The sequence below is a fragment of the Indicator indicator genome, chromosome 6 (genome assembly GCF_027791375.1).
Source record: "Indicator indicator isolate 239-I01 chromosome 6, UM_Iind_1.1, whole genome shotgun sequence".
Taxonomy (NCBI): Eukaryota; Metazoa; Chordata; class Aves; order Piciformes; family Indicatoridae; genus Indicator; species Indicator indicator.
In genome coordinates, this window is record NC_072015.1 from 40,219,030 (window position 1) to 40,241,011 (window position 21,982).

The 21,982-nt window shown below is 58.4% G+C and overlaps 1 protein-coding gene across 1 annotated transcript in view; it reads right to left on the bottom strand.

The window, feature by feature from the left end:
• Nucleotides 1–4,451: 4,451 nt before the first annotated feature.
• The window catches only part of EMILIN2 (elastin microfibril interfacer 2), a 25,718-nt gene continuing 8,187 nt past the window's right edge, over nt 4,452–21,982 (bottom strand). The window contains exons 3-8 of the mRNA XM_054381621.1: nt 17,687–17,862; nt 15,211–17,112; nt 11,242–11,577; nt 10,120–10,158; nt 6,382–6,516; nt 4,452–4,789 (exon numbers count right to left, since the gene is read on the bottom strand). Coding sequence (XP_054237596.1) covers nt 4,452–4,789; nt 6,382–6,516; nt 10,120–10,158; nt 11,242–11,577; nt 15,211–17,112; nt 17,687–17,862 — 2,926 coding nt within the window. The remainder of the gene's footprint in view (nt 4,790–6,381; nt 6,517–10,119; nt 10,159–11,241; nt 11,578–15,210; nt 17,113–17,686; nt 17,863–21,982) is intronic.

Genomic DNA, 21,982 nt, shown 5'->3' on the forward strand with positions numbered 1-21,982 from the left:
GAAAGGGCAGTGGAGGCTCCAGTGTCCCTCCAGAGGCAGAGGTTCCTTGTCATGAGTCCCAGCCTTGCTCACCACAATGCTGGAGCTGGCAGATGGGGGAAAGCTCTACAAGATGGCCCCAAAATCCTCAGGCCCTGCTGTGGGACAGCTTCAGGGCTGCACTGCAAGGGCTGCAGCCATCACAGCAGCAGCTCCTGGGGCCAAGGAGAACGTGCTGGTGGAAGAAGGCCCTGTCCCACTGAAGAGCCAGGGGCTGGAGGGAGAACTCTGCAGGGTTAAAGGCCTCCAGCTCCAGCCCCCAGCGCTCACCTCGGAGCCCTGGAAGCCTCTCACTTGGAGGGCAAAGGGCAGCAGGGAAAGGGCTGTGCTGGCCAGGGAGGTGTCCCTGAGCTCTGCTACCTTCCATGAGGCATCTCCAGGCCAGGCAGCAATGACCTGAATGTCCTGCAGTGAGTCACAGCTGGCCAGAGCCCAGGCCCTGGGGAAGGCCTCCTCCTGAGGGGTGAGAGCCTGAGGGCTGCCCTCCAGCTGCGGGGCAGGAGGGGGAAATCCTGGCTCCAAGCAAGGGGGGGGAGAGGAAAGTGGCTTGAGAAAGCACAGAGAGGAGCCCTTCCTGCTGCCCCTTCACTGCTGACACCCCAAGCTGTGGGACCTGGCCCCAGAGAACACCAAGCACCCCCTGCACTGGGTGTCAGCTGCCCTGCAGCACAGGGCCAGGGCAGGCTGCAGGCACATGAGCTGGGCTGACCACCCTCCGCCTGCTGGGAAGGGCTCCTGCACCTCTCTGGCCTCAGTTCCTCCAGAGCCAGCTCCTGGCTTCTGCTCAGCAGCAGCAGCAGCACCTTCATTCCTGAGGTCAGGTGCCACAAGACCCCCTCCCCAAGCCAGCTGGTGATGGCTGCATGAAGAACAGCCAAGAGGGCAAGGGAGGCTCTCCTGCTTTCTGCTCTGCCCTCCTGAGGCCACAGCTGCAGTGCTGGGGCCAGCCCTGGGCTCCCCAGTCCCACAGAGACAGAGAACTGCTGGAGAGAGTCCAGGGGAGGCTGCAGAGCTGCTGAGGGGCCTGGAGCAGCTGTGTGAGGAGCAAAGGCTGAGAGCCCTGGGGCTGTGCAGCCTGCAGAAGAGCAGCCCCAGAGGGCATCTGAGCAATGCTCAGCAAGAGCTGAAGGAGCTGTGGGGGGCAAGAGGCTGGGGCCAGGCTCTGCTGAGTGGTGCCCAGGGACAGGCCAAGGGGCACAGAGTGGAAGGCAGGAGGTGGCAGCTGAGCAGGAGGAGAAAGTTGTTTGGTGTGAGGGTGCTGGAGGCCTGGAGCAGGCTGCCCAGAGAGGTTGTGGAGTCTCCTTGTCTGGAGAGCTTCCAACCCCCCTGGGCACTGTGCTGCTGGGCAAGCTGCTGTGGGTGCCCTGCAGAAGAAGGGGGTTGGACTGGGTGCTTTCCAGAGGTCCCTTCCCACCCCTTCATGCTGCCATTCTGGGCTAAAGCTCCACTGGCCCTTTCCTTCCTGTGCTCCCAGTTCCTCCAGTGACACCCAAGCTGTCTCAGGTTCCTCTGGGCCCAGCTCTTTCTGCTGCTTCTCTCCAAAGCTGCTGAGCTTCCAGAAGCTTCTGGTTTGTTGTGGGCCAGCCCCAGGTTACCTCCTGGAAACAGGGAGTGACCAGGGAGTTTCCCTTCCACAAGAGAGCCACCAAGGCCCATGGCTTCCTCTGCCCTCCTCAGAGGGGCAGGGCTGCAGCCTGCACCCCTGGCCTCCAGGGAGAGCCTGTGCTGGGCCACCACCAGCTGCTGTGGGCCTTGAGGAGCAGACACTGCACTCAGCCCTGCAGGCAGCAGGGGCAGGCTGCTCAGGAGCTCAAGGTCCAGCAGCTGGAGGAGCCAGCTGGGGGTCCTGCTCTTTGCAATGCCTGCCTGGGTTGTTTCCAGCCAGGACAGCCGTCCAAATGCCAACTCAGCCACCTCCTTGGGCAGCCTGGGCCAGGCTCTGAGAACCCATTCAGTCAAGAAGTTTCTTCTGATGGCCAACCTAAACCTGCCCTGGGGCAACTTGAGGCCATTTCCTCTTGTCCTGTCCCTTGTTCCTTGGCAGAAGAGCCCAACCCCACCTGGCTCCAGCCTCCTCACAGGGAGCTGTAGAGAGCAATGAGGTCCCCCCTCAGTCTCCTCCAGGCTGAACACCCCCAGCTCCCTCAGCTGTTCCTCTCCAGCCCTCTTCTCCAGACCCTTCCCCAGCCTTGCTGCCCTTCTCCATTGCCATGTTCTCCAGCCCCAGAGGTGACAGCAATGGCCAATGAGACACTTCTCCTCCATCATCACTTTTCCCCAGGTTTGTTCTCTACAGAGGCCCAAAGCCAAAGAAAGCTTCCTGGGTGATGCAGATTCCCCAGCAGCACCAGGAACAGGCTGAGATGTTTTCAGCCTTCTCTAGATCTCCCTTTTCCTACCCAAGTGCAGACAATTCATCCTCTTCCTCCCCTGTGTGACTGACAACAAACCCCAGGAGTACCCTGGGGCTCAACGAGGAGTTGTTCAGGCTGCAGCAGCAGGAGGTGTGAGCAGAGGAGCTGTGCAAATCTGCAGCAGCAGGAGGTGTGAGCAGAGGAGCTGTGCAAATCTGCAGCAGCAGGAGGTGTGAGCAGAGGAGCTGTGCAAATCTGCAGCAGCAGGAGGTGTGAGCAGAGGAGTTGTGCAAGTCTGCAGCAGCAGGAGGTGTGAGCAGAGGAGTTGTGCAAGTCTGCAGCAGCAGGAGGTGTGAGCAGAGGAGCTGTGCAAGTCTGCAGCAGCAGGAGGTGTGAGCAGAGGAGTTGTGCAGGCTGCAGCAGCAGGAGGTGTGAGCAGAGGAGTTGTGCAAGTCTGCAGCAGCAGGAGGTGTGAGCAGAGGAGCTGTGCAAGTCTGCAGCAGCAGGAGGTGTGAGCAGAGGAGCTGTGCAAGTCTGCAGCAGCAGGAGGTGTGAGCAGAGGAGTTGTGCAGGCTGCAGCAGCAGGAGGTGTGAGCAGAAGAGTTGTGCAGGCTGCAGAGGCAGGAGGTGTGAGCAGAGGAGCTGTGCAGGCTGCAGCAGCAGGAGGTGTGAGCAGAGGAGTTGTGCAAATCTGCAGCAGCAGGAGGTGTGAGCAGAAGAGTTGTGCAGGCTGCAGCAGCAGGAGGTGTGAGCAGAGGAGCTGTGCAAGTCTGCAGCAGCAGGAGGTGTGAGCAGAGGAGCTGTGCAAGTCTGCAGCAGCAGGAGGTGTGAGCAGAGGAGTTGTGCAAGTCTGCAGCAGCAGGAGGTGTGAGCAGAGGAGTTGTGCAAATCTGCAGCAGCAGGAGGTGTGAGCAGAGGAGCTGTGCAAGTCTGCAGCAGCAGGAGGTGTGAGCAGAGGAGCTGTGCAAGTCTGCAGCAGAAGGAGGTGTGAGCAGAGGAGCTGTGCAAGTCTGCAGCAGCAGGAGGTGTGAGCAGAGGAGCTGTGCAAGTCTGCAGCAGCAGGAGGTGTGAGCAGAGGAGCTGTGCAAGTCTGCAGCAGAAGGAGGTGTGAGCAGAGGAGCTGTGCAAGTCTGCAGCAGAAGGAGGTGTGAGCAGAGGAGCTGTGCAAGTCTGCAGCAGCAGGAGGTGTGAGCAGAGGAGCTGTGCAATTCTGCAGCAGCAGGAGGTGTGAGCAGAGGAGCTGTGCAAGTCTGCAGCAGAAGGAGGTGTGAGCAGAGGAGCTGTGCAAGTCTGCAGCAGCAGGAGGTGTGAGCAGAGGAGCTGTGCAAATCTGCAGCAGCAGGAGGTGTGAGCAGAGGAGCTGTGCAAGTCTGCAGCAGCAGGAGGTGTGAGCAGAGGAGCTGTGCAAGTCTGCAGCAGCAGGAGGTGTGAGCAGAGGAGTTGTGCAAGTCTGCAGCAGCAGGAGGTGTGAGCAGAGGAGCTGTGCAAGTCTGCAGCAGAAGGAGGTGTGAGCAGAGGAGCTGTGCAAGTCTGCAGCAGCAGGAGGTGTGAGCAGAGGAGCTGTGCAAATCTGCAGCAGCAGGAGGTGTGAGCAGAGGAGCTGTGCAAGTCTGCAGCAGAAGGAGGTGTGAGCAGAGGAGCTGTGCAAGTCTGCAGCAGAAGGAGGTGTGAGCAGAGGAGTTGTGCAAGTCTGCAGCAGCAGGAGGTGTGAGCAGAGGAGTTGTGCAGGCTGCAGAGGCAGTAGGAGGTGAAATGAATTCTGCAAGGCAGCAGCAGGAGGTGTGAGCAGAGGAGTTCTGCAAAGCTGCAGCAGCAGCAGGAGGCGTGAGCAGAGGAGTTCTGCAGGCAGGTGTGAGCAGAGCACCCAGAGCCAGCCCTCTGCAGCCTGTTGCATATCGACGCTTTGGGTCGGATCCACGCCTGCCGCCGTTTGTCCCCGGCCGCCCCGGCAGGGGTGCCTAGGGGCGCAGAGCAGCGCGGCGCTGAAGGTGCAGTAGATGTCGTCGCTGCCGCCGTAGGCCAGGCTGTCCCCTGGTCAGCACCTCCCGGCAGGGGTCTCTAGGGGCGCGGCGGGGCCGGGTAGAGCAGCGCGGCGCTGAAGGTGCAGTAGATGTCGTCGCTGCCGCCGTAGGCCAGGCTGCCCCCGGTCAGCACCACGCTCACCTCGTCGCCCGCCCGCAGGTGCAGCACCAGCTGGAAGGCGCCGGGGCCGCCGCAGGCGCGCGGCGCGGGGGGCTCGCGGCGCTGCTCGGGCAGCTCGCGGCGGTAGCCGTCGGTGCGCAGCTGCGCCACGCTGCGGTTGGACACCGACAGCACAGCCTCCACGAACGCGCCGTGCTCCGGCGCCAGCACCGCCGTCAGCAGGTAGCGGCCCTCCAGCGGGCAGGTGAAGATCCCTGCGGGGAGACACAGCCTGAGCTCCACGCCCGACACACGCACAGTCCAGCCACGGACCTCTGGAGCTCCCCCAGCCCAACCCCTGCTCCAGCAGGGCACCCACAGCAGCTTGCCCAGCAGCACAGTGCCCAGGGGGGTTGGAAGCTCTCCACACCAGGAGACTCCACAACCTCTCTGGGCAGCCTGCTCCAGGCCTCCAGCACCCTCACACCAAACAACTTTCTCCTCCTGCTCAGCTGCCACCTCCTGCCTTCCACTCTGTGCCCCTTGGCCTGTCCCTGGGCACCACTCAGCAGAGCCTGGCCCCAGCCTCTTGCCCCCCACAGCTCCTTCAGCTCTTGCTGAGCATTGCTCAGATGCCCTCTGGGGCTGCTCTTCTGCAGGCTGCACAGCCCCAGGGCTCTCAGCCTTTGCTCCTCACACAGCTGCTCCAGGCCCCTCAGCAGCTCTGCAGCCTGCCCTGGACTCTCTCCAGCAGTTCTCTGTCTCTGTGGGACTGGGGAGCCCAGGGCTGGCCCCAGCACTGCAGCTGTGGCCTCAGCAGGGCAGAGCAGAAGGCAGGAGAGCCTCTCTTCCTCTGCTGGCCACACTCTTCCTCATGCCCCCATCTCACCCACAGCCTGGTTTGGGGTGAAGAGACCTTTCAAGGCCATCTGGGCCAACGGTCAGCAGAGACATCCTCTACCAGAACAGGGTGCTCTGAACCCCAGACAACCTGACCTGCAGTGGTGCCAGGGCTGGGGCAGCTCCCACTCTCTGGTTACCTCTGGGGACACCTGAGGGCTCTCAGCACAGGGACAACCCCCAGGTGACACAGGCTGCCCACTGCTGCCCACAGAAAAGGGTGCCAGGCTCAGGCTGGGCACCTGTGGCTACTGTAGGTGGACTTGTGTATGGCCAACACCTCAGCCAGGTCTGAGGCAGCACTGACGGCTGGCAGCCTTCCCTGCTGCCTGCTGGCCCTGACCTGCGCCCTGCTGGCCCTGAGCTGCACCCTGCTGGCCCCAAGCAGTGCCCTGCTGTAACTGAGCTGTGCCCTGCTGGCCCTGAGCTGTGCCCACTGGCCCCAAGCAGTGCCCCTTGGCTCTGAGCAGTGCCCTGCTGGCCCTGAACTGCACCCTGCTGGCCCCGAGCAGTGCCCCCGCACGGCCCTGAGCTGCACCCTGCTGGCCCTAAGCTGCACCCTGCTGGCCCCGAGCAGTGCCCCCTGGCCCCGAGCAGTGCCCTGCTGGCCCTGAGCTGCACCCTGCTGGCCCCAAGCAGTGCCCTGCTGTAACTGAGCTGTGCCCTGCTGGCCCTGAGCTGTGCCCACTGGCCCCAAGCAGTGCCCCTTGGCTCTGAGCAGTGCCCTGCTGGCCCTGAACTGCACCCTGCTGGCCCCGAGCAGTGCCCCCGCACGGCCCTGAGCTGCACCCTGCTGGCCCTGAGCTGCACCCTGCTGGCCCCGAGCAGTGCCCCCTGGCCCCGAGCAGTGCCCTGCTGGCCCTGAGCTGCACCCTGCTGGCCCCAAGCAGTGCCCCCTGGCCCCGAGCAGTGCCCTGCTGGCCCTGAGCTGCACCCTGCTGGCCCCGAGCAGTGCCCCCTGCCCCACCTGTGTGTGGGTCGTAGGCTCCGCCGTCGTTGAGCAGCACTTTGTTGAAGGGCACCACGCCGGCGTCGCTGCGGAATGGCCTCTGCGTCAGCCCCGCCGAGAAGGACACCAGGGAGGCTGCAGCTGCGGCAGGGCCTGCAGTGGGGGAGAGCAGCAGTCAGGGGGGCAGGGGGCACGGCGCCGCCTCGCCCCCAGCTGCTTCCCACCCACTGCCTCTGGCCCTGCGCAAGCTCCGCCTGGACTAACCCTGTCACCGAGGGACACTGGCCCAGGTCCCAGGTGTCTCACCAGGACACCGACTGAGCACCACCAAGTGCCCCCCTGGCCTCTAAGTGCTGGCAGGGGAACGTGCTGGCAGGGGAAGTGCCACCACCTCTCAGGTCAACAATGCTCCTGCCACAGACCTCCAGGAGAGAGGCTGCCCCTGGACATCTTGAGTGCTGGGGTCAGCTTTGGACCCTCACTCCAAGAAGGACATTGAGGGGGTGGAGCAGGGCCAGAGAAGGGCAACAGAGCTGGGGAAGGGTCTGGAGAACAGCGCTGGGGAGGAGCAGCTGAGGGAGCTGGGGGTGTTCAGTGTGGAGGAGAGGAGGCTGAGGGAGACCTCATTGCTCTCTACAGCTCCCTGAAAGAAGGCTGGAGCCAGGTGAGGCTCCAAGGAGCAAGTGATGGGAGGAGAGGAAATGGCCTCAAGCTGCCCCAGGGCAGGTTTAGGTTGGACACAGAAGAAACTTCTTGATTGAGAGGGTTCTCCAAGCCTGGCCTAGGCTGCCCAGGGAGGTGGCTGAATGCCCATCCCTGGAGGTGTTTCCCAGAGGCAGAGCTGTGGTGCTGAGGGCCATAGGGCAGCCCCAGCCTTGGCAGAGTTAGAGAACAGTTGGACTGGGTGAGCTTGGAGGTCTTTTCCAACCCAACCCACTCTGTGATTCTGTCTCCACTCCCCATCACTATCACAACAGCCACATGAGAGCTAAATGTCTGCAGCTCCTCCCAGCCTTCCTGGTGACACCAGGCAGCTGTCCCCAGCTTGGATCCCTGCCCTGCTCTGCTGAAGGGCGGTGGGAATTGAAGCAGAGAAACACAGCATCCTTAAGGCTGGAAGAGACCTTGAAGATCAGCAAGGCCAACCCTTAAGCCAGCACTCAGGTCACCCATGGCCCTCAGCACCACGTCTCCAGGGCTTTGGGAGCCCTCCATAACATGCATTTCAGCAGCCCATGGCACACACCAACACCTCCAAGCAGCAGCACAGCCAGAAGAACCACCCTGAGGCTTTTCTCTGCCTCTGCCCCTTCTCCTCTGGGGAGCTTTTCACTCCCTTGCCTCCTCTGCTCAGCAGCCCAGACCCTTGAGTGCTCTACTGCAGCTCTCTGCTAACTCACTTGGACAGCTCAGAGCCCTTTGTACCCTCCTCAGCCTGACTTCATGGCAAGTGTCTAGTCACGGACCACTTGTCCTATTTCAGCTCCCTCCAAACATGTCCCCTGAGGCAGGACCCACTGCCTGAAGGTGTCAGTTCCTCCTTGGGCACACCAGCAGGTCAACAGCAAGAGCTTGTCCTCAGCTGCCCTCTCTGTTCTGCCCTGCTCTGGTTGGGATGATGCCCAAGAAATGTGTGCCCATGGCACCTGGGGACATGGTTTGATGGCTGTAGGGGTGTTGGGTGGATGGTTGGACTCCATGATCTCAGAGGTCTCTTCCAGTTCTATGATTCTGTCTCATACTGAGGTAGGCCTTCAGGAAAAGGAGCTCCTTGGTCAAGGCCACTTCTCTCTGCATGCCCAGATGAAGATGTTCCTCAGCCCAGGTTCCAGCAGGCAGCACACCTCCTGCCACACCCAGTTGCTTCTCACCATTGGTAAAATCCTGCTGCCTCTGAATAGCAGCAGATGGCACAAAGTGGCCCCCAGGATCTCAACATCTCTCTTGGCTTTGCTGGCATCAAGATAAACCAACACTTCTTACCCTCTTCCAGAAGCCCCCCCTGCTGCTGCTGCTCCTTCTCACCACCACCCCTCCCGTGCAGGCAGATGGCCTGGAGAGGTTTGTTAATTAGCAGAAACCTCATCACCACACAGCTCCTCTGCCAGCCCCCAGCCCAATCTGCTTTGGCAGAGCCAGAAAGCATTTGGATGCCAGAGAGCCCCCAGGTTTGATTTCCTTCTGTTTTCTCCTGTTTCCTCAAACTACCTTGGCTGAAATCCCCTTTTCCTGGGAGAGGCTGTGGGAACAGCCACCCTGTTCCGGGACACCACTCCCCAGGGCTTGATAGCATCTCAAGGATGAGGCTGGAGGGCAGGCAGTACCCAGCCAAGGCATTTATGGAGGGCACCCAGTAGGTCCCACAGAAGACTGACAGCAGACTGTCAGGCAAAGCCACAGCTGGGCTGTGAGGACACAAAACCTGCATGACCCAAACCCCACCAGGGCAAGGACACTGCAGCTGCAGGCTTGGCAAAGGGGGGCAGGCAGAGGCAGCATCCTGCTGGCACTGAGGGCAGCAAGGTGAGCCCACAGCTCTTGCCCCACCAGGAGGACCAAACCCTGCCCCACCAGGAGAACCAATTCCTGCCCCAGCAGGAGGACCAATTCTTGCCCCACCAGGAAGATCAGCTCCTGCCCCCAGCTCAGCTGCTCACAGTGCCTCAAGGCTCAGTCTTCACTCCTCTCTTGTTACACAAACACAAAAAGCACCAAAAGTTCCATTTTCTCACTTAAAAGGGAAGCAACCAGGCCAGAAGGGGCCTTGCCTGGGAAACTGAAAGTTTTGTGTTGAGAAAACGTGAAGGGTTTTGGCTGAAGTCCTGAAGTAAAGAACAACCCCAAAGAGTTCTCAGAAGCTCCCAAACTCCTGGTTTCAAAGGCTGCAGACTGTGGTGAATGCTGGGGTACAGCAAGACTCAGGGAACCATGGAAACCTTTGGGTGGAGAAGACCTTGCAGGTCATGGAGTCCAACCCTTAGCCCAGCACTGCCAGGGCACCACCAACCTGTGGCCCTCAGCACCACATCTCCAAGGCTTGGAAACCCCTCCAGGAATGGGGACTCCACCACTGCTCTGGGCAGCCTGGGCCAGGCCTGGACAACCCTACTGGGGCAGAAATTGTTCCTCATGGTCAGCCTGAACCTCCCCTGGGGCAAGCTGAGGCCATTTCTTCTTCTCCTGTCAGCTGTTCCTTGGAAGATGGGACCAACCCCACCTGGCTCCAGCCTCCTCTCAGGGAGCTATAGAGAACACCCCCAGCCCCCCAGCCCTGTTCTCCAGACCCTTTCCCAGCTCTCTTTCCCTTCTCTGGACCTGCTCCAGCCCTCAATGTCCTTCTTGGAGTGAGGAGCCCAGAACTGACCCCAGCACTCAAGCTGTGGTCTCCCCAGTGCCCAGTCCAGGGGCACAATCCCTGCCCTGCTCCTGCTGCCCACACCATTGCTGCTCCAGGCCAGGATGCTGGTGGCCTTCTTGCCCCATGGATCCATCCTGGCCAGGTCCCTCTGTAGAGCCTCCTCCCGACCAGCGGAGCCACCCAGCTTGGTGACATCTGCAGACTGGCTGAGGGTGCCTGGATCCCCTCACCAGACCACTGATAAAGACATTAAGAAGAAGTGGCCCTCAGATCTGTCAGGTTTTCCTTGATGCTCAGCTGCTGAAGACCATCCCCTTGTCTCCCCATGGCACCTTCAGAGGGACTGGAATGAACATGGAGAAGCTGTGCAGAGGGCTTCTAAGCACCAGCTGCCTTACCTGGTGAGTCCGTGGCAGGTGCAGAAGCCTTTGGGTATCCTGCAAAGGAAGAGCAGCTTGTGAGACACAGAACATGGAACACAGCGTGGCAGAAGGTCCCTGCAGCCCCTCAAGAGCACCCCTGCTTACCCATCAGCAGCCTACCAAGACGGCTACCACACAACACCTCCAGTGGAGTGCTTGGTGGGCACTGAAGTGGAGTGGTCATGGCCAAGAAAAGCCAAAGTCTGGCTGCAGTGGCTGAAGCCATGGTGAGGACATCACAGCAGCTTCCCTAGAGCCAAAGGCTGGGGTGGTCACCAAGGGTTTCACATCAGCCCTGGAGACCTCATGCTCTGTGCAGCCTTGGCAAAGGCACCATAGTTGGCACTGGAGGTACTTCCACTCCTGTAGCCACTCATAGCAGCCCAGCATGGTGGGGTGGCAAGGGACCTCTGCAGATCACCTGGGCTGGCCCACAGCAAACCAGCAGCTCCTGGAAGCTCAGCAGCTTTGGAGAGAAGCAGCAGAAAGAGCTGGGCCCAGAGGAATCTGAGACAGCTTGGGTGTCACTGGGGGAACTGGGAGCACAGGAAGGAAAGGGCCAGTGGAGCTTTAACCCAGAACCCCAGTGTGGTGGGGGGGAAGGGAGCTCTGGAGCTCCCCCAGCCCAACCCCTGCTCCAGCAGGGCACCCACAGCAGCTTGCCCAGCACCACAGTGCCCAGGGGGGTTGGAAGCTCTCCACACCAGGAGACTCCACAACCTCTCTGGGCAGCCTGCTCCAGGCCTCCAGCACCCTCACACCAAACAACTTTCTCCTCCTGCTCAGCTGCCACCTCCTGCCTTCCACTCTGTGCCCCTTGGCCTGTCCCTGGGCACCACTCAGCAGAGCCTGGCCCCAGCCTCTTGCCCCCCACAGCTCCTTCAGCTCTTGCTGAGCATTGCTCAGATGCCCTCTGGGGCTGCTCTTCTGCAGGCTGCACAGCCCCAGGGCTCTCTCTCTGAGGTCTCTCATCTCTGCCAGGAGCCCATTCCCTACGGGACCAGCTGCCCTGGGCACCCATGCCAGGTGTCAGTGTGTTCCCTGCCTCAGGAGCCATGCCCCCAGGGAGGGGCAGTGTCTGTGTGAGGGGTGTCTCACCTGGGGCGCCAGCGTAGCCCTCGGCGCTGGGCACGGTGCTGTGCCCGGCCTGGCCGTCAGCACTGCGCAGCCGCCCGCGCCCTGCCATCAGCAGCGTGCCCGGGGGCCCCGCCTCACCCGTCTCCAGGATCACCCCTGTGGTGCCAGGCAGCAGAGGCACCCCACCCGAGCCTGGCAGCGCAGGGCGAGGCAGGGGCCTGGGCTGGGGAGGCTGCAGGGGCATCCTGTGCCAGGGGGGCTGTGTCCTCGGCCGTGACGGCAGCAGCAGCGGCGTGCCAGGCTGGGGCTGCAGAGGGGGCCTGGCTGGCATGGGCTGCTGTGGCACTTCTGACCGCCCTAGAAATGGAGGAAGAAGAGGAGAGGTGCAGGGTGAGTGATGCCCAACAGGAGATGCCAGGGGTGCTGTGGGATAGAAGGAGTGAAAGATGGCAGAGGAGAGGTGCAGGGTGAGTGGTGCCCAACAGGAGATGCCAGGGGTGCTGTGGGATAGACGGAGTGAAAGATGGCAGAGGGCTGCAGCCTTGCCCCTGGGGGCACTGGGAAAACTTCCTCCCAGTCTTGCAGCACTGTGGATCCCCTTCCTTCCCAGCCCATGCATCCCCTCCTTCCCAACTCGAGCATCCCCTCCTTCCCAGCTGTTGGATCTCTTCCTTCCCAGCTCTTGGATCCCCTCCTTCCCAGCCCATATATCCTCCTCCTTCCCAGCCCATAGATCCTCCTCCTTCCCAGCCCATAGATCCTCCTCCTTCCCAGCCCATATATCCTCCTCCTTCCCAGCCCATATATCCTCCTCCTTCCCAGCCCATAGATCCTCCTCCTTCCCAGCCCATAGATCCTCCTCCTTCCCAGCCCATAGATCCCCCTCCTTTGCAGCCCATAGATCCTCCTCCTTTGCAGCCCATAGATCCTCCTCCTTTGCAGCCCATAGATCCTCCTCCTTCCCAGCCCATGAATCCCCCTCCTTCCCAGCCCATGAATCCCCCTCCTTCCCAGCTCATGACACTGGGAAAGGGGTGGACAGCCTGGAGACAGCCCCAATGTTCACCAGCTGCTCCAGCTCTGACCTTCCACCCCCAGCAGGTGTCTGTCCCACCTGGTCCCACCAGAGCCTCCATCTCTGCACCCTCACTCAACTTCTCCTGAACCTCTCCCACCCATTGCTCCTGCTTCCAGCTCTGGGCTCACACAACCCTGCAGAAGAGAAGGCTCCAGGGAGACCTTGGAGCAGCCTTCCAGTGCTTGCAGGGGCTCCAGGAGAGCTGGGGAAGGACTTTGGAGAAGAGCTGGGAGTGACAGGATGAGGGACAATGGCTTTGAGCTGGGACACTCAGACTGGAGAGGAGGAAGAAATTCTTGGCAGTGAAGGTGGGGAGATACTGGAACAGGTTGCCCATCCCTGGAGATATTCAAGATCAGGCTGGATGAGCAACCTGATCTGGCTGCAGCTGTCCCTTCTCACCACAGGGGGTTGGAGCAGACGCACTAACCAAGGATAGCAGCTTCCAAGCAGCCTCAAATGGCCTTGTTTTGGTGTCATGGAAACAGAAACAGGAACTCAGCTCCCTCGTGTCCATTTGGACCCTCTCAGCAAAACAACCCAGTGCTGAAATCTGGAGCAAGAACCTTGTGGAGGGAACAGAGTGGCCTGAGGTCTCCATACCTTCACATCAAGGTTGAGGTTACCACATCCCAGCCATCTGGGGCCAAAGGGAATCCCAGAATGGCTCAGGGTGGAAGGGACCTCAGAGCTCATCTACTCTGAGCCCCTGCCATGGCCAGGGACACCTCTCCAGGAAGCTTGGTTGCCCAAGCTGTCCTGATTAGCTTGCAGCTAGGAAAATGGACAGCTCAGAGCCTGCTGATCTAGGAGCCTTCCAGAATCTGTTCAGCCTGCACAGAAGAAGGCTCCAGGGAGACCTTCGCTGGCCTTTCAGTGTTTGAGGCTACCCAAGTAACCCACCTGAAGCACTCCAACCATGGGTTGAGCTGGAAGGGACCTTAAAGCCCATCCAGTTCCACCTCCCTGCCATGGGCAGGGACACCTCTCACCAGCTCAGCTTGCTCAAAGCCTCATCCGACCTGGCCCTGAACACCTCCATGGAAAGGACACTCACAGCCTTCCTGGGCAACCTATTCCAGAGGTTCTGCTTCTCAGCCACTTCAAACCACCTGAGCTGACAGGTTGGACTGAGGTGTGGAAGCTCTGCCAGCTGTGCTGTGGCATTGCCAGCTGTGGGGTTTTTCTGGTTTTGTATGGGTTTTGCCTCTTTTTTCCCTGCTTTTTGTTTGTTTGTTTGTTTGTTTTCTGGGGTATGTTTGTTTTCTGCTTTGTTTTGGTTTTGGTTTTTTTTTCTGTTTGTTTTTTTTTCTGGTTTTGTTTGTTTTCTACCCTTTTCTCTGCTTGTTTATCTTTGGGTATTTTTGTTTGTTCATTTGTTTGTTTTTTTTTTTCCCTGATTTTTTTTTATGGGTTTTTTTGTTGTTGATGGTGGTGGTTGTCTCGCTTTGTCGGTTTTTGTTTGTTTTCTGGGGGTTTGGTATTGTTTGGTGTTTACTTTTTTGTTGCTTTTTGTTTGTTTTTGTGGATACTTTTAAAAGCACTCCCAGTCCTCTGGTGTTCTAGAGGAAAGAGCCAAAATTAGAGTCACTGGGAAAACAAAGCAGAAATTGTGTAATATGAAATTTCTCCTCCCTTGTTTGGTTCCTCTTCAAAAGACTCAGAAGAGAAAGTCAGATGAAACCTCCTCCCCAAAAAAAAGCTTAAAAAAGGGGGAAAAAATACCAAAAAGGCATTAGAAAAGGTTAAAAAAACCCCTCCAAATATAAAAAAGCATTAAAAAGAAAAAAAAAAGGCATTAAAAAAGGAAAAATAATCACAAAAAGCATTAAAAAAAAGGAAAATAAAAAAAATTAAAATAGGGAAAAAAAACCCCAAAGGAAGCATTAAAAAGGAAAAAAAAGAAAAAAAAACTAAAAAAGCATTAAAAAAGCAAAACCCCCCCAAAACCATTAAAAAGCAAAGCACAAAAAAAGAAGAAGGAAAAAAAGTGTAAAAAAAACCAAACACAAAGCATTAAAAAAAGGAAGAATAAAACCAAACAAAAAGCATCTTAAAAAGGAAAAAAGGCACAAATAAAGGATGTTAGGAAGAAATTCTTCCCCAGGAGGGTGGTGAGACACTGGCACAGGTTGCCCAGGGAGGTGGTGGAAGCCTCATGCCTGGAGGTTTTTGCAGCCAGGCTGGATGTGGCTGTGAGCAACCTGCTGTAGTGTGAGGTGTCCCTGGGCATGGCAGGGGGGTTGGAACTGGATGATCCTTGAGGTCCCTTCCAACCCTGACAGTTCTATGATTCTAAGCATCAAAAAGTGAAGAAAAAAAGGAAAAAAAAAAAAGGCATTAAAAAGGCAAAACACAAAAAAGACAAAACCCTCACCAAAAAAAAAAAAGCATTAAAAAGGAAAAAAAAAAAGAAAGAAAAGTTTTAAAAGCATAAAAAGGCAAAAATTCAAAAAAGTGTTAAAAAAGGAGAAAAAAATCATTAAAAACAAACAAACAAAAAAGCATTAAGAATGAAACAGACAAAAGCACTTGGAGCCATGGTTTAGTTGTCAGGAGGTATTAGGTATTAGGTAACAGGTTGGACTTGATGATCTCTGAGGTCTTTTCCAACCTGGTTGATTCTGTGATTAAAAAAAGGCAAGGGGAATTACCCCAAAAAGAAGGGATTAGAAGAAGAAAAAAAAAACCAACCAAACAAAAAGCATTAAAAAAGGCAAAGTCCCCTCCAGAAAGCATTAAGGGAACAAAAATAAACCAAACCAAAAAGCATCAAGAACTGCACAAGCCCCAACCACAAGCACGTTGTGACAGACCCAAGCCACCAAGCTAGGCCAAGGCAGCCCCAAAAGCATCAAACGAGGCCACCCCCAGTCCCCCCCGCCCCAAACCCGAGCAAGCCAAGGCCTCACCTGTGCCCGCGGGCGCTGCCGGGACGCTCTGCAGCTGGCTGGTGGCTCTGGAGAGCTGCCCGCGCAGGCTGGCGATGTCCCTGGCGTGTGCCACCAGGCTGCCGTTCAGCTGCCGCACGCCGCTCCACAGCCTGCCCAGGTGCCGCTCCAGGCCCTCCCTCAGCCCCCGCAGCCCACCCGAGACGGCGTCCAGCCTGCCGCAGACCTCCTCCAGGCGCGACGCCCTGCTCTCCATGGTCGCCCTGCCCTCCTGCCCACCCGGGCCCTGCTCCTGGCACCTGCCGAGCACCCGGTGGCTGAGCTGCTCCAGCCTCTCCTTCAGCTCTCCGCAGCACGTCTCGCTGGGCTGGGCGGTGTGGTTGGCAAAGGTCCTCTGCATCTGGTCGATCTTCCTGAAGACCCCTCGCTGAGCTTTCCTGCAGGTGGAATTGACGCCCAGGAGCTGCTCCTGGCAGGTGCTCAGGCCGTCCTGCAGCGCCTTCAGGTCCCTGTCCATGACGCCCAGGCTGTAGCGGGAGACGCGGGCGTCCCGCTGCACCTTCTGGATCTCCCGCTGGTTGCCCTTGATCAGGAGGAGCTGCTCCTGAAGGGAGCCGTTGAGGGAGCGCAGGAGAGCAGAGCCGCTCTCCGTCCTGCCGAGCAGCTCCTCGTACTTCTCGTGGCAGCTCTGCAGCTCTTCCTGCACCTCCTCGGCGCCTCGCAGTGCAGAGGGACACTGCCGCCTGCAGAGCTGCTCCAGGGACAGCAGCTTGCCCCTCAGGAAGTCCACCTCTGCTGCCAGCCGCTGGCTGCCGACCCCCCCATCGCCAGGCAGGACGGGCTCAGGGTCAAGGTAGTGCCCGTCGGGGTCAGTGGTGTTGGCCATCTCCAAGATGGTGCCACCCAGCCTGGCTTCCAGCGCCTGCAGCTTCTGGTCGAAGAGGTCCCTCAGCTCCTCTGCCTCAGCGGCCATGGCCCCCCGCAGGGTCTCCTCCACGTAGAAGCAGTGCTCCTCGGCGTTGCGCTCCGTGGCGTTCATCCTGGCGTCCAGCTCCTCCAGCCTCTCCCCGAACATGTCCTCCAGGTCGGGGGTGGAGAGCCGCGCGATCTCATTGTCGATGCGCACGTTGAGGATGCGATGCGCCTCAGCCACACGGTCCAGCTTCCTCCCCAGCTCCTGCAGCTGCTGCTCCAGGCCGTCCCTGCCATCCTCCCAGCAGCACCCAGACCTGTTGGATGGTGCCTGAGACTGGGGCCCATCAGTCTCTTTCCTCAGGTGGTTCTCTTGCCCTCCAGGAGCATCGCTGACCCCTGAGCAGCTGCCGTCATCCTCACACTGCCGCTGGCTGTCCTGCAGTTGGCACTCGCAGGAGCTCCTCAGGTCTGCCAGCTTCTTCTCAAAGCCTTCCAGCAGCTCCTGCCTGAGGGACTCGAATCTGGAGTCGATGTAGTCCTGGTAGATGTTGTCCTTGGGCACTGAGAGCGGCGGCCCTCGCGCTGCCTCTTGCAGTTGTTTCAGCTGCCCCTCGTAGCCTTTCACCTTCCCGTTCAGCTCCTCCAGCTGCTCGTTCCTCACCTTCAGGGCCTTCTTGACCTCGGCGAGCTCAGACTTGAGATCTTCCATCTCCAAATCCAGGAAAGGGTCCTTCTGGTCTTTACTGCTGAGGAGCCCAGGCAGCCGGATGGTGTCAGTGTCCCCACCCACCGCACTGTCAGGCTCTGGGCGGTCATAGAGGTTGTTCAGCCAAGTGACCAACATCCTGCTGGCATCTTCTTGGATGGTCAGCTTCAGGTTTTCATTCACCCCTGCCACGGAGGACTGGAGCTCCAGCACAGAGCGCGTCAGCCTGAACAGCTCATCCTCCAGGAACTGCAGCCTCTTCTCAGATGGAGAAGGCTCCGGAGCTTCTGTGGGCTCTGCATCTGCTCCATGGGGATGACAGACAAAGCCTGAGGTCAACATCCCTGCAGGGGTGTCTGCTTCTACTAGCTGAGGCCAACCTCACACTTTGCCATAGAGCCAAATATGACTTCAATTACATCATCATCATCATAGAATAGCTTATGTTAGAATGGACCCCAGAGCTCATCTGCTCCAACCTCCCCATCATGCCCAGGGACACCTCTCAACCACACTCAGATGCTCAAGGCCTTATCCAGCCAGGAGGCATCCACAGCCTCCCTGGGCAGCCTGTGCTGGAGTCTCACCATCCTGGGACTGAAGAACTTCTTCCTCAGCTCCACTCTAACCCTGCTCTGCCTCAGCTCCAAACCATTCCCCTTGGCCTGTCTCTGGACACCCTCAGCAAAAGTCTCTCTGCAGCCTTCCTGCAGGATCCCTTCAGGAGGAAAAAGCCTGTCCAGGCTGGATGACTCCAGCTGAGCCTTGCTAAGAGGTGTCCCTGCGCATGGCCGGAGGTTGTGGTAGATGAGCTCTGAGCCTCCCAGCCTGAGCCCTTCTCTGGCTCCCGGCACAGCAGCAATGACACAAAGTTACCCAGGCCTTTCTTCATCACGGCTCTGGCCGGCGTGGTGGGACGGCGAGCAGCGTTGGGCTTCTCTGCTGGGCCTTCCCTGCAGTCCTCCCCTCTGTAGCCAGGACAGCATCTCCACTCCAGCTCCGTCACCGTCTTGTACGCCACGGTGTAGCGCGGCCGGAAGCTGGTGCGGTACCTGCCAAGACAGGGATGGGCCATCAGCGGCTCTGCCAGGGGGCACAGCTGGACCCACACCGGGGCTTGATGACATAGCAGGGTTGAAATCGAGCTCAACTGCTTCCATCTCTGGTCCATGTCCTCCTCCAGACACCAGAGGAAGCCATGGCTCTCTGCACTCAACGGGAACAGGCTGCCCAGGGATGCAGTGGAGCCCCCATCCCTGCAGACATCCAAGATCAGACTCGGAGGTGTCTGTGCTGCCTGCAGGGTGCTCCAGCTCTTGGATCATCTTTGTGGCCTCCACTGGCCTCTCTATAGCAGCTCTGTGTCGTTCTCCTGCTGGAGACACCAGAGCTGGAGGCAGGATTGGAGGTGAGGTCTGAGCAGAGCAGAGCCCAGGGGCAGAATCCCCTCTCCTGCCCTGCTGCCCACACTCCTCTGGCTGCAGCCCAGCACACAGCTGCCTGCTGGGCTGCATGAGCCATGACCTCACGGTGCTGAGTCAACCAGGAGGCACCCTCAGAAGGCCAATGCAGAGCTCCACATCCAGCAGCTAAGCATTCTGCTGCTACAATGAGGTCACGCAGCCTGGCAGCAGCATTCCACTACTCCTCCTATTTAAGAGACAAGGAAAAGCTTAACCAGAAGGAGATGCTTGCTGTGGAACCTAGACATGGAGACTTGGGAATGGCCCACGGCTTCTTGGCCCTGCTAAAGCACAGAAGCAGTCAGCCCTGGTAACTGGGATGTCACCTAATGGCACTCATACCAGTCAGAAACACTTGGAAACATATGGCTGAGTTCTGCAACTAGACACAGCATGAGACCTTCTGGGGAGGGTGAAGAGGTAAGGGCCACCACCTCCTGGCAGTGAGGAAGGTACTGCAGCATCAGCAGATGCTCTGCACAAGCAGCATCTCCAGTGGGCAAACAGCTTCCAGGTTGGGCCACATTTCTGTAGGCATTGAAGGGGTCCCACAACTGAGCAGCCTGGAGGTCCTGGTTTCATCAGCTATCAGAGAAGGGACCTTCACCACTGAATGCTTGTATTGAATGGAGACCCAGGTACTGGCTCTCAGGATTTCCAGATTCATAGAATGATTTGGGTTGGAAGGGACCTGCAACACCATCCAACTCCAACCCCTGCCATGGGCAGGGACACCTCCCACCAGCCCAGGTTGCTCAAGGCCTCATCCAGCCTGGCCTTGAACACCTCCATGGAGGGGACATCCACAACCTCCCTGGGCAGCCTGTTCCAGTGTCTCCCCACCCCCCCTGTAATGGATGGATGAGAAGCTTCTCTCCACCTAAAGAACATCAGCCCCTCATCTGCTGATGCCAGGGAAGGAGCAGAGAATCATGGTGCCCAAAACACAGCATCTTAGGGGGCAGAAGGGACCTCAACCCCCTGCTGGAGCAGCACCACCTAGAGCAGGTCACACAGCCTGGTCCCTGACAGGGCTCTCTTTACTGCACAAGAAGACAATCATTGCCATTTCTCACCCTGCTGTCCTCCCCAGGGAGGCTTGGCCCAACACACCCCAGAGAACCTGGCTGGCTTTCAACACAGACTTAGCTTTTTCCTTCCAGTCAGAAGGGCAGAAGATGACAGAACTGGCAGAAGACAAAAATGCTCAACCCTTCCCTGACATCAGCACAGGGTTTCAGTTGGAGTCCACTCAAAATCACCATCACTCACCCAGGGAGTTTTGGCACCACTCATCTCAGAATTCTTCTATCCCCACACCTGGGGATTCCAACCCAATCTTCTTTCTTGGGACAGAAGCTTCTTGGGAAGAACCAACCAAGGGATGCTCTGGAACATGCCCCCATGTCCATACTGGTGATTTCTGCTTGCCATATCTACTACAGATCAGGAAATGAACTGGAACAGGAGAACCCTGAACATGTAGTCGCAAGTTGGGTGGGAAGGAGCCTCAAAGCTCATCCAGTCCAACCCCCCTGCAGCCAGCAGGGACCTCCCCAACCAGAGCAGGCTGCTCAGAGCCCCAAACAACCTGACCTGCAGTGGTGCCAGCCATGGGACAGCTCCCACCTCTCTAGAAGAGCTTTGCTGAGCAGCACCATGGTCTAGTCTGACAGTGATGAACAGGAGCACCTTTGCCACAGGTTCTGTGCTAACAAGGCCCTCACCTGCTCCTCCAGCAGCAGGGACCAAGCTCCTCACCTCTCACCAGCAGGAAGGGCAGGTGAGGATGCAGACAAAGCTTCACCAGGATGCTCTGAGAAACTGAGCTCCAGGAGGATCTCTTCTGCCCACACAAGAACCTTGTGTCTAGGATCCTTCCAAGAAAGAGCTGCTGCTGCTGCTTCCAGAGGATCTGGGAGCACGGACAGACAGAAGAGAGGCCCCACACTTGGATGGCTGCAAGAGCTGAGCTGTGGGACCAGCTGAGACCCCAGCTCCCACCACAGGACACAGCAGTTTGGAGAGCTGACACTTCCCAGGGCATTGGGTCAGAAGTGAAGCAGAGGGGAGAGAAAGGAGATGCAAATGCAAATGTCACAGGATGGTGGGGTAGAAGGGACCCCTGTGAGATCATCCAACCCAATCCCCTTGCCAGAGCAGGGGCAGCTAGGGCAGGCCACACAGGAAGGCATCCTGTGGCCCTTGAAAGTCTCCAGAGAGGGAAACTCAACAACCTTTCTGAAGACCTGGGTTAGACTGGAGCTGAGGAAGAAGTTCTTGAGTGTGAGGGTGGTGAGAGTCTGGCACAGGCTGCCCAGGGAGGCTGTGGCTGCCTCCTGCCTGGGGGTGTTCCATCAAGGCCAGGCTGGATGAGGCCTTGAGCAGCTGAGTCTAGTTGAGAGGTGTCTCTGGGCATGGGGGGGCAGTTGGAGCAGATGAGCTCTGAGGTCCCTTCCAGCCTGAGCCATTCTGGGGTTCCATAATTAACAATTTGCTGGTTTGGCAACAGTGTGATGCTCTACAGGGGAGCCCCCAGAGCTGCAGGTCAAGCTGTTCCTCCAAGCCCCAAGAAGCCTTCAGTGCCTGTGTGTGAGCTGAGGAGCAGCGTGGGAGGTGCTGAGCTGGGTGTGCTGGGGAGCATTACTGCAGCAAACTGGAATGATGTGTGAAAGGAGAAGTCCCTGCCCAGCTCCCGGGGAGGGACTCGCTGGTGGGGGCAGAGATGCAGGATGGAGGGAGCCAGCCAGGAAAAGCTCACCACACCCAGCAGCCGCTCCAGGGCTTCCCAGCCAGGCTTCCAGGAAACCCAGGCACAGGCTGCCGTGCGGAGCCCTCAGGCTCGCCCCCGCCCCAGCTAGCTGGAGCTGCTACAGAGGGATTCTGCTTCCTGCAAAATGAGCAGGGGGGAAGCAAAAAAAACCATCCTACAGAGATCATTGCCAGAGATGGGGAGGGGAAAACTCAGCAGCCCTCACGTGGCCTTCAAGGCTTTGAACTGCAAACCGCTCTGGGGCTGCTAAAGGGCTGGAAACTCCAGGTGGGTTTGCTACAGGTCCCTAATCTGGGGTTGATGTGCTCCAAGCAGGTGGTTCTTTGGTGGCCAGAACATGGTGAGTTGATGAAGTCATCCCAGAATCCTAGAACTGATGAAGTCATCATAGAATTCCAGAATGGCTCAGACTGGAAGCCTGGGGCTTCCCTTGCTCCCACCCCCAGTCTGTGTAGCTGCTCCAGCATAAGATGGTCATCCCAGAATGGCTCAGGCTGGAAGGGACCTCAGAGCTCATCTGCTCCAACCTCCCCACCATGCCCAGGGACACCTCTCAACCAGACTCAGCTGCTCAAGGCCTCATCCAGCCTGGCCTTCAACAACCCCAGGCAGGAGGCATCCACAGGAGGCAGCCTGTGCCAGTCTCATCACCCTGGGACTGAAGAACTTCTTCCTCAGCTCCAGTCTAACCTGAACCCAAGTCTGATGTGCTAGAGTTTAGGAATCAGATTGCCCACCTTTACCCACCCTGGGAGGTGGTGGAGTCCCCATCCCTGGAGGGGTCCCAAAGCCACGTGGACGTGGTGCTGAGGGATGTGGTTTGGTGGTGGTGGCTGAGCAGCAGTGGTGGGATTAAGAGCTGCAGGTGAGAGGTTGGACTTGGTGTCCAAGGCTTCTTCCAGCCTCAGCAGGTGCCTGCTGACTGTATTCCTAGCC